We start from the raw sequence: 12,156 nt of genomic DNA, 5'->3' as shown, positions 1-12,156 counted from the left end.
TAAACAAGTAATATCGTTTCTTAGTGCAGGGTTCTACCACCTTAAGTATTCGATACATGTCCGTAACTGTCGAACCGTCCCAGTCATATCCTGAATGGTTCTGCATCGGTGTTAGTTTACTAAACGATCCCTTTGAAAGGCCCTGCACGAAAATGGGAAAACTGAAAAATGACATTGTTGAGATTGGGGAACATTGAGATGGATGAAAAATCTCGACGCGCCGTAGTTATAATATGTAATGATAATAATCTCTGGTCTGTCAGATACTTATGTTGCTGAAGGAGGAAAGCTCTACCGGCCAAGTTCCGAGCGGGGGGGAGGGGGGGGGGGGCGGGGGAAACTCCCATATTCAAATGACGGGGGTGCGTGTCGTAACTTTAAGGGGTTAAAAATGCGATTTTGATACCTCTTAGGGTGTGTAGCCTCAAAGGGTCCTCAGCGGGAGCTTTGGCAGTACCGTTTAGGGTATTGAGCCGAAAAAATATGACAAGAGAAAATGTGTTATGTAAGAACTGGTACCTCTTAGGGTAGCAGAAAAATTCAAGTCACCCCTAGAAAACCGGATTTTGGTACCTCTTAGGGCGTCTTTTCAAAATTTCCGACGAGCACCCCCGTCTCTTTTATATGGGAGTCCCTCCCCCCAGGGGCCGAGTTATCCCAGTGTCGGTAGAACAACAAGCAGAAAAGTCTGCATTGTATTTATTAAGTTGCATGCTTGGCTTAGTCACGATTCCTGCAGTCACCGACCCTTCTAAGGTCACTGTTATTACTTTTGCCGCTTGCAGCCTTTGTTCATGCGTGTTTTCTCCTGTGTAATCATTTATATAACTTAATTTACCATGATAAAAGATAAGAATAAAAGCCAATTTTTAATCAACTTTAAAATGGCATAAAAGTCAACCTTTTCGGCCAAAGCTGAAACACACCCAAGACTTCATTTTATGACTTTAAACCAAACCATTTTATAGTTTATTTATCAGTTATTCCCCAGGTAAGAGAAACCAAATTCGCTCCCGGCCGCACGTCTTTTCTGGGGTATTGTTTATGGAGCAGTCTTACTAAACTAACTTACTAGGGAAAAAGGTATGATTTGCCTACAAGTCTCAGTAGTGATCTCAATTAACGGAACAACGTCAAGGATGCATGTCGCTTTACTTTCGCGTTTCCAAGCGATATTACTGTGGTTAATAACAGGAAAAAAAAACATGGATTCAAAGGCTAATCATACGGAAAAACAACAAGCATAATATGAATAAAAAGAATAAGACTGAAAGACATGCAAACCGACCAGGACTTATTACTTTATTAACATGTAATAAGTCAATTACATGTACATTGTGTATTGATCATTTTGCTATATACGTACTTGTCCAATTACATTTGTCTCCTAATATACATTAAGTTTATATACTATTGCTAACAATAAATTAGAGAACTGATTCTAATCAGTCATCACTGAACATGTAACGAATTGACCATGAAATTCAATACATAAGCTTCACATCGTTTCACTGGTTGAAACTAATTACCTATTTCTCTGCATGCATTGCGGGCCTGTGAGGCTGGATTTGGAACACATTTGCATGGCATGTGAGGGAACTGGTTTCAAATGTATGTGTGTATTTTTGACAACAGTGCAGACCTGCGGCCTTTACCATCAACTTATACAAAGAAAACAAATCTTCAAGTGATGTGCAATGTTGGTGAAAATAATCTTATTTAAATCATAATTAAGTTTTGTTCAAAAGTTCCTCAAGGATCTCAATGGATGATATGGGATCATCTTGACAATCCCTTAGTGTCTTAAGGATCTTGCTGAGAACTGTTGTCTCAACAATAAATTTTCTTTTCTGTTGTGGATGTTGCAATATTATCCTTAGAGATATTCATACTGGTATCTTGCAAGAATCTTGAACTGATTTTCTAGAGTTTCTTCTGTTTTTGAAAGATTCTTTCTGAAAATCTCTGTGCAGCTCCACAATCCTCCTAATAAACCTTTAGACATCTTTCACAAATCCTCTTAGGGTCTTTGAAAGGGGGTTATCTTTAAAAATCTTTCAAAGGTCTTTGAAGAACTTGAAAGCTCGTTCATAAAAAATCCTTCAAGCTGTTTGATATCTGAACAACTTTCACCAAGGCAGTAATAAATACAACTAATGGACCAGTAGAGATTTAAAATCCACTTTCCTGGATGGAAAAAGCACTAAGAGCTTTGACTTAATATTCCTTGTTACAATTATATTTTAATAAAGACTTTCAGGTCATCTTGATTTTTTTCTAGGTCAATAATTATATTGCAGTTTGTTAAGGATGGGAAGGTCAAATGTTGCTGACTTTCCGGCAATTTTTAAATGTTCTTGACAATGTCCTGCAATGTTGTATGGGCATTGTATGGATTATGATGTTATATACGCTCATTAAGCATTATGCCTCTTTGATCTGGTAACAAAAACTTACCATGTTTGGATATCTGATCTTAGTTGGCATAGATTTTCACGATTTATTTTCTCCGTTTTCTCCTTAGTTTTAGTTTTGATTGAGAAGATATATTTAACACTCAAGAAAGTGTTTTCAAATACCACATTTCCAAACACCTCGAAGTTCGTCAAAAATACTCCGCTACGAGTTGTATTTTCAACTCTCTTCTCGGTGTTTGGAAATGTGGTCAAACATGGTCTTTCGTGTTTGATGTAAAATTATTACCTCAGTTCCTTATGATTAAAATTACAAACTGTGTACATTTTAATGTATGCCTAAATGCAAGCCTATACAGTACTTTCACTACTGCACTACAAAGTCTAAATTCTTGCAGTTACCAGGTGGTCTGATTCTTGGAACACACTTCAGCAACTTTTGTAAATTTATTTTGTGCTGTAATATTTTTATCATTAGTTTGTCTGCTTCATTCTAATTTTTCTTGCATAATTTTTAATTTAAAACATTAGGTAGCTTGAAGAAATGAGAGGTAATGCTACTCTGTAAATTTGAGGGTAAATAAATTTTATGATGATGTCACTACTGAGGTTTACACAACTTCCCAGTTCTAGTGATGATCCAGGAATTAAAAACAAAGAGGTTTCCCTTCAAGTACATGTTCATTGATAACTCTCTATCCCACTTAGCAGTGTTATAATTTCTGATACTCAGTTCAATAATTAATAAAAACTATAGACAGTTCTGGCTTAGTAGTACTCACAGCTGATCATAGAAGTTGAGGTTTCCATGTGGAGTACCATATGCTTCCCCCAGAAAAGTCAAAGAATAAGTACCTATTAAATTACAAAAAATAAACTTACATGTTTATTATTGTTACTACTCAATTTTTCTGTTGAGAGTATACATTATGTGAGAAACAAGTACAAATATGAAACAATATTTATACTCCTGAAAACCGGTTTATATATCTTATTGACCAAGCACGCAGGCCGTACTGGAAAAATATTGCCCCGAGGTCTTGACAGTACGGACTGACAGCTCGCTCCTGTTTTCGAAAGGTGCAGTGAGGCAGGCAAGCTGGTGAGGCACTGGCAAAGTATCATTATCTTTCTGAATTACATTGTGTGAATCAACCACAAAAACAGACATTCTATAGTTTAGTGAATGCAGTACAATGGAATTACTACATACCTTACTTCTACCCTGCGACCAGGTCAGGCGTTCCAAACTGATTCTAAAGAACATTTGATCTTGATCTTAGGCCACCCTGGTCGATAACAAATACTCAGTTGAAACAGTGGATTGATGTACAATGATGATTTGGTTAATTAAATCGAGATGTTTCTCAAAAGCAAGCCCATGGTACAAACCTTGTTGAAACCTTGACTCAATGGGGATAAGGCGAACTGATCCGAGATGCGGTGTAACAAGATTCCACTCAGATACTGCGAGATCAAGCATTTAAACAATTGATGGCAGTTCATATCGCTACGTTTTACAAATTCAACAAATTGAAACATCCGCCAAAACACATCACTCTGCGCATGATCTCTGTCGTACCCAGAGTCTTTCGGCCACCGCAAATAGAGGAAAGTCCTGGGCAAAAAAGGACTCTATCCGGTTGATGGCAAAACCAGCGAGGTTTTAAAAGTTATACAAAGAAGTGTCCTGAAAATTACGACTCAGCACACTAATACAGATTATGAGCTCAAGCTTTTTATTTAACCGGCTGAATTGAATTATGAGCTCGAGAATTTTTAATGACTGACTTCTGACTACGGCAGAACCCGAATCACGCATAGAAATCGGGAGCGAATAATCTAATTGTTTCAATATAAATCTACTAGTCGTCCAAACTTTACCCAAATCCTCTTCACAGATACCTGGAAAACGCAAAGAAGCGGCTGCCATTTTGTTAACAGCCGCACACTGCTGAGTAGCGTAGTCAATCACAGGACGGTATTCGTGATAGAACGCTTGTAGATTTATACTTATTCAGAATAGTTAGCGTCTGGTGAGAGTTAGGTGGAGTCCAGTCCAATCTTAGGAGTCGTAGCCTGAAACATTAGTAGTGACACTCTTTTTACATGGAGTAGAAACGAACTGAACGCAGGAAATGTTAAAAGCTACTATTCCAATTAGCCAGTAACTTCTGGCTGGAGAGTGGAACAACACAGCGAGCCAGGCAAGAGCTAAAACGGAACCTCACCACACATCCTCCGATGATTATGTATCACTTTAATTACTTTATTCGTATTTGTCATAGTTGACATGAATAACACGAACAGCTCGAGCTATGCAGTATATATAATAGGATCAACCGAGCTTCATTACTATACACATCGCTCAAAAATTCTGTCGTGATGTAGATTTTGGACACTCTTGTAATTCTTAGTCAGGCTATGCGAGATGAAACAATTTTAACTCTACAATGTCAAATGCTTAATTCTGAAACTGATTCGAGGGCGAGACAGTATACTATCATAATTCAGGGACCGCGGAGACCATTTTACTGGGGGGAAGTGGTAGGTCTAAAAAAAAATCTGGCCAAGACAAACAAGCATTGGGGGTCACTGTTTCACCGATTTGTTACTTTTAAATGGTAAAATTCATACCTTATCCTTGTCACCTAGAGCCCTAAAAAAATCAATCCTAGCAAAAAGTGGTAGGGCTATAGCCTTACCAGATCGAACAGCCCCTCCCTTGCCGCGTTCCCTGTAAGTAGCAGCGAGTGCCTTCCTTCGAGGAACAGTGACTAATGTGAGCACTGGTTTTCTGTAGCTTCTGATCGAAGACTTTTTAATACAGCCTACAAGTTATTGAGTTATACAAGAAGTGAAGTACATAAGTGGATCTTTCAATTTCCCAAGTTACACTATTGAGTCTTAACCATTTTAATCGACAAAAGCGTAAAATGTTTCTGTAGTCTTTCTGAAACTGATATAAAGCTAGTAGAAGCAGATAAACTGACTATAAGACTAGTGAAGACCATGATAGGGTCAGTCCGTATCAGGTTCAAGTAGTTCAAGAGGCGAACCAATGCTAGAGACAAGTCAAACTTTCACAGCCCCATCTCTTGGTCACTGACACTTCGAATGCTGGCTTCATAATTGGCATTACTGACTGTAAAATAAAGAAGAAAGCATCGAGTTAGGATTGAGCAGCAAAAAAGGGCCTTATTCATGAGCTGAGATAACGTTTAAATTTGTAAACCGAGCATGGGTAATAACATGATTCCTGTAGAAGTCTTGTAATGATTTTATAATGCGCGGAAAAAATTCTTAGCTTAAAACGTTTTTTGTGTTACTCATACTCATGTTACCAATGAAAGAGAAATGCCTTCAGGTGTGCATACATCAACTTTGTAAAGGACAATGTATTTTCTATGAAAGGTATTAGGGTCCAAGTTTTCGATGACTAGTAACTGTTCTCCAGGAAAAGCCAGAAGTAATACCAAGCTCTTTGTTTTATTTTGATCACATTAGCCGTGCTTCTTTTGTAAAAACTTAACGACAGTTTCCCATGAAAACCACTGTATTTCTAAATATATCAGTAATGTGTTTACTGGTAGTGAAGGAAGTGCACAAGTGAAAAAGTATGTTATAGAGACTGTTAATTACCTCCTCCGCTTTCTAAGTCTTCAATCCTGTTTTTTGTAACAACCCTTTGGTAAAAGAACACCACCATTTCATACAGAATGACTGCTCCAATAAGTGCTCCAAGAAAAATTGTCAGGGAAATAACAATGGAGCGAAATGCTGGAGAATTACCACCAAGTACAATGACATCATCATCGCCCATGGCATCAGACAATTTTTCCTTGAAAACGAAAAAGATAAAAATATCGAAATGAGGATATTGCGTTGGTTGACCAGGAAATGGGAACGCTCTCAGCTGGACTGGTAACCAGTGTCTTGGCATTTCCGTGTCGTCTTAATGTTGAGCTCGAGGGTTTTCCAAATTTAGCCAAAAACTGGTGCGTACAAATTTAATGTTTGTCTCCCAATAGCTGCCTACAAAAGCAAAATGTAGTAAAGAATGTCAAAACAAGAGGTGTTATCATGCACGAAGTTTTGAGTTCATAGAGGAAAACCTCGTTAATTTGAGCGGTCTTTTTTCAAAATTTGGAAAAGACTGCCGGAATCGTTGGTTTGTCTCTGGCTACGCCTTGGGTGGTTGCTGGCTATGCCTTAGAAAAATCGGTAGAAAGCAATTACCGAACTTACTCTCCCCTCAACAATTCACCGTTTTTATGTGCATTAATAGTGCGTGAGCCAAGATTTTTAAAAGCTGTGCAATGACCAAGCTTGAAGCACAATCCCTGTGCCCATCCACACGGAATTAGTTCAAATGAAGTACACATTAGAACATATAAGTATAAAAACTGATTTGCACTCGAAGTTCTTTATATCGTGGCGCGGCCAGCAACGTCAAGGTCGTAGCTAAGTTTTTTGTAATGGTGGAGCGGGGGAGGGGAGCAAGGAAGCGATCGCCGGAAGAATTCTCCACGAGATATTTCGGCAAAAAGTTAACCTCGATCAAGTGTAAAATGACGGGTATTTTTAGAACTTACAACAATATTTCTGAAGTTTTGTTAACCCTATACACATATCGTACCCTGCGAGACAGAGATTTCCTTCTCTTTCTGCTCGGTGACAGAGGAGAAGGGAATCTCTGTTTTGTAGGGTGCACATATCTCGGCCTTGTATCGCTAACTAGCGGGATTAGTCTATTTCGTGTGTAAAAGATTTCTTCAATTGGATTTTCGCTCAAAAAATTCTTTATCAGTCCATCGTCAATTTTTAAGTTAAGATTGCTCAGAACAAAATAAAAAATAAAAGTACTTACTTACCTAGTTGCAAAGGTAAACTAATCATTAGTAACATTCCAACCATCCTCACCTAACACTCCAGAAAGTTGACGGGTTAAAAAAACCCATATGTATTTTTTTTTTGGAGGGGGGCAACTGCCTTCCTTGCCCCTGCGCTAGCTACGGCCCTGAACATCGTGTATCGATGTTAATAAATTCTAATTTCAATTTCTCAACGTGTAGCCTGCAAGAACATCTGTTTTTTTCGCGTCTTAACAATCAAAAGTACCTCAATGTCATCCAAATACTCCTTCATCAGAGTATAAACGTCTTCCCTGCGGTACAAGATGAGATTGCGAATACATTCTTCTACTGGCCAAGCAAAAGGTTCATTCTCTTTAAACGCGAAACCATACGATCGCACAGTTTGAATCACCTTAGCCACATACAATCTAGAATCGCTCATCTGCTCCAGATGATGAAGTCCACTGTACATCTCATCGAGAATACCTGTGACGGTTTTTGTCTGTACAAGGGCCTTGTGCATATCATCAAAATTGTCGAACGCTGAAAAAATAATCATCTTTTTCAATTTTGCATTTTAACACCAGGGGGAGGGCCTGATTACTCAAAGCACGATTAAGCTAATTCTGGGGTACGGTAAGCGTGAATATATTTTAGCCTTTAACTCTTCAGTGTAGTAAGAATGAAAATACTTTATTACTTGAATATTAGTGGTATTATCTACTGAAACTAAAACGTACCCGTTGGATTTCCACCATGTTTGATAACCTCCTGAAATGCGGGACCTCCCTTCAATACAGCTATCTGTGTTTTAAAGAAGAGATAATTCATTTGCTCTTCTTCTTATCTAGCGGTGTAAATTGTGGTTTTTGGTGTCAATTATTCGGATGCTCGGGACAGAATGCAAAAGTCTTAAGGCACATTAAAATGTATATACAAAACGCTGTAACGCTGTGTTAGCAGTTTAAATCGATCAGGCCCGAATCTTGAAAATTCCCCATAGAGGGGGTGGCGAATGGTCCTTCAAAAACCATGGGTTGCACAAACATTTCGTCGAATTTCAGGGGTCTCGCAGTCTCGTTTTCAGTGGTTATTTGCGTCTCGCAGTCTCGATTTTTTGCAAGGCTACGAAAGTCTCTAAATAGCGATTTGTTGACTTGCTTTTATTAAAGACGTCTGAATGTCTAAGAGTCGCATTAAGAACAGTTTGAATTCTCAGTCCCTCAATTTAAAAAGTCTCAATTTTTCTCTCTCGCAAAGAATACGCTTGTCTCGCCTCCTCACAAAGTCTTCCATTTACTATTCACCACCCCTCACAGAAAAGCTTTGGTAGCTAATTAGATCACTTTCGCTCCGAATTGGCTTTCTGCTTTAGAATGGAACCTTTTTGGGGATAAATAACCACAAGCCACACCCAGATCTGATTAGTCTTCTTCAGGAGTTTAATTCAAATTTTCCGACAAGCCTCCCCACCCATGTAGGTAGTTTCTCCTGGGTCTATTTCAATTAAAATAGAAGCTTTTGAGTCCTGTTTCAAGCGCTACAGTTTTTGATTGTTTTGATTTTAAACATGGGTGTTCCTGGAAGTAACAGGGTTTGATAATGAGCGCCATGTTTTCTAATCAACTGACCAACTGTCGAGTTCTTTCTTCTTTCAGTGACACCTAATATGAAGCACTTCTCACGGTGCTAGCGCATCCTTAATTACAAAAATTGAGCAGTATGTTTTTGCATGTTTGAAATTACCTTTTTCCCCACCAATTGCACATCTCGGCCAACTGTGGAGGCCAGAGCTGTGGTCAGGGTAGCCGTCATTACAGAACACACCGTGAGACCAATCATGATCCACATAATACAAAATAACCGAGCAATTATCGACTTAGGAGCTTTGTCACCGTACCTTGATAACAAAAATAAATAAAAAATCAATCAGATAAAGAAATAAAAGGTATTCGTCTTTTGCTACATGTAATTATGTATACTTTACATGCAATTGTTTGATCTCGCAGGAGATTTGATGACGAATAAGAGCTTTTGTGACACTATTAAAATCTAAATTAGTTTCAGTCTTCAACATGGTCTAGTCTTTGTTTTCAGATACTCTTTTCCGTACGTCGTTTAGCTTTCATGCTTTTCGTGCCTAAATAAAAATTATCTATCTATTTTCACTCTCAATTTTAAATTCTTTGAGATCATAACACTCATGTACCTAGAAAGATTCCGCTTACCCAACCGTTGACATGGTAACAAACGCCCACCAAAATCCATCAAATGCTCCCCGATGAAAAGGACGAGGAAATTCATCTGAATTCCATGTTGTATCCTATAATAACATACGAAACTTGTCTTTAACAAACAATGGTCATTTTAAATGCATAAAACGAAAAAAATTGCAGTACATTCGATTGCAGAGTTTAGGGATCACTAACATCGGAAAAAACACTGCTGATGTATTAATCACGAAGTCAGAACTCTCCTTAATAGGTATTCTCACTGCACATGCCAATCCATTACTTATATAAGACAATCGAGTTAAATTTTCACCTCCAAAACGATAGCAACTTGTTCAAGAAAAAATATCTTTCCACTTGTAATTCCAGTATTACTTGTATTGTGTCGAGGTGGAACACAAGGGGATTTTTCCAATTTCTGAAATCAGAGAATTTGTGAACATAAAGATGCGGGAAGGAAGTCTTTTAACCGTACTTCAGTACTATCTTTAGGTAAAAACTAATGTGGAACTTATAATGCATGCAACTATGAAAGTTTGCAACTCAGCTCATGATAAGAACAAGGTAACAACGAAAACGAAAGAAAAAAACCGGACTTACAAGTGCCCAGACACAAATGCCAGATATTGCGCATACCAGCAATGAAATCAACATAATTGGCCATTCGTTAGCTATAGCACTCCACACCACTTGCTTGCTATTTTCTTTTACGTTGTTCTTGTCCATAATCAGAGCCAATCCGGGCGATTCAATGACTTTGATGAATCGCAAATTTCCAGCATAGGAGATATCAAAGAACTCGTTTTCAATATACACCGGTAGTCCAATGTCAGCATCTCCACGGAAGATGTTTGTATGCAACATACTTTTGTTCCACGCCTTGTGATTGAATTGTAAACGTGTCCCTCGGTTATCATGATATCTGCAGCAAAACTGGATGGCCCGCCCAATAATATTATAGAACACACCCTTTAAACCAGTATTTTCGTTCCTTAGCTGGTGGTTTGCGTTCTGGTGGTCAAAAATAAAGGGAGGAATCGATAGCCAGGTAAAATCAATGACTCCTGAACAAAAGTCAAAGAAACGACCCAAACTGCAATCATTTGTGTTAGATTGCGCCTCAGTTGACACGTTCGTCGCACTCTCATTATTGTGTGTCCAAGAGGAGGTTTGAGGTGTTGTCGGCTGAAGCGTAGGAGGACCTCCGATCTGTTGGTCCGTATTGGGGCCTGTCATCAGTCGATCATGATCAAGGGATGGCTGGTCTGTCACGTTAGCGTCGCTTCCTCCGTCATAAGGAACGGTTGGTGGACTGCTCTCACTGTCATCTTCCACCGTAGTTGGCAAATCATGATCAAATGAGAATAGTTCAGGTTCACCCTGAGTGCAGTTGTCTTCCGAATTATCTGGGCTCAATTCTAAAATATTTATCATCACATAATTCAACCCTTGCCCGTTGCCAAAGCAAACTAGAAAAATGGTAAGATAGATGGTTAGAATTATCTTCCGGAAAAGCATGGCAAAGTACCGAGTAGTTACTGTTTGACTGCTCTTAGTCCGACGGACACACTTTACACAGTGCTGACCAGCCCAAGAGAAATTTCGAGAAATTAATCAGTTGAACTAGAGTCTCGCACATATAATGTGTTTTTAAAATGCAGGTGATTGTACTAATTCTGAATTTCGACCACTAATTGTCTTGGCTAGACGTCTCTCTTGTTTGGCATAGCTGGGGAAACGTTTTAGTTTATTTCCGTTTGGTCAGTAGGATAACTCATCGTCCATCCATTCTTTGTCGTGTGCTGTCGCTTTGCGTTTTTAACAAATATCACTTTCTAAACGTCTTTATTTGGAGTTTTCCAAAATTTCCGGGCCATTTTTTTTAAGTCTTAATGTACACGTAACGATCGTGAAGAGATTGATTTAGCTTTAATTCTCTTTGATAACGAATGTAATTTTATTTCCGACATGTTCTGCCTTAACTTTTCCCAAATGGTGAATCTAATTTGTAATTGAGAGAAACAATGATACAAAATTGTTCCAAACCCTATATCAGGAACGAAGCTGTGAATTTCCCAATTTCATGTCTGGCTTTGTAGCCATTGTTCCGGTTTAACTTTCAAAATGTTGTGTCTAGTTAGATCCACCCGCTGTTAGTAACACTAATAAATTGAAGACCCATCAGACCTTCACACTCATGGCGCGTTCTGATTAACCTTTCTTTGATCTTCTCTCTGTACATAAACAGCTGTCTACGCCGAAATATCACCTCGACACTGCTGGTAAAAAAATTCTAGAACAGTCACCGGTCTTTCAATACATTTTGTGTTCAATCAAAGTGGTGAGCCACAAGCTGTGTTTTACATACTTGTGATCAATTCCTACTTTTTACATTACTTTTTAAAGTTTTGGATGTCAAGACATCAGTGTCAGACGAATAAACGCCATCTTGCTGGGTGTTTAAGGAGGAATGATTCTCAAAGATAAAAAAATTCTGCCTCGATGGATCTTTGACAAACCTAGGTAAAACATTTTAACTTTTCCGTTGCATTAAAAGAAAGACTCCTTGACAAACCTTATTAACGCCCACTTGTCTGAGAATGTTTATCAGTTAAAGACGAACAAATCGTGTACTCAGTGAAGACTGAGACATGA

The 12,156-nt window shown here is 38.5% G+C and overlaps 1 protein-coding gene across 1 annotated transcript; it reads right to left on the bottom strand.

Annotated features, from left to right (window-relative positions):
- Positions 1-5,497: 5,497 nt before the first annotated feature.
- On the bottom strand, positions 5,498-11,019 carry LOC149118211 (uncharacterized). Its single transcript, XM_089282656.1, has 7 exons — positions 10,102-11,019; positions 9,499-9,593; positions 9,017-9,170; positions 8,011-8,074; positions 7,536-7,813; positions 6,057-6,255; positions 5,498-5,559 (listed from the first exon to the last, which is right to left on the bottom strand). The coding sequence occupies exons 1-7, from the start codon at positions 11,017-11,019 to the stop codon at positions 5,498-5,500; spliced, it is 1,770 nt and encodes a 589-aa protein (XP_089138782.1).
- Positions 11,020-12,156: the final 1,137 nt, after the last annotated feature.

Source organism: Orbicella faveolata, unplaced genomic scaffold (assembly GCF_042242905.1).
Source record: "Orbicella faveolata isolate gen_17 unplaced genomic scaffold, um_ofav_v1 contig_1, whole genome shotgun sequence".
In the NCBI taxonomy this organism is placed as follows: domain Eukaryota; kingdom Metazoa; phylum Cnidaria; class Anthozoa; order Scleractinia; family Merulinidae; genus Orbicella; species Orbicella faveolata.
Note: the sequence above shows the minus strand (reverse complement) of the source record. Positions and strands in the feature narration are given on the sequence as shown.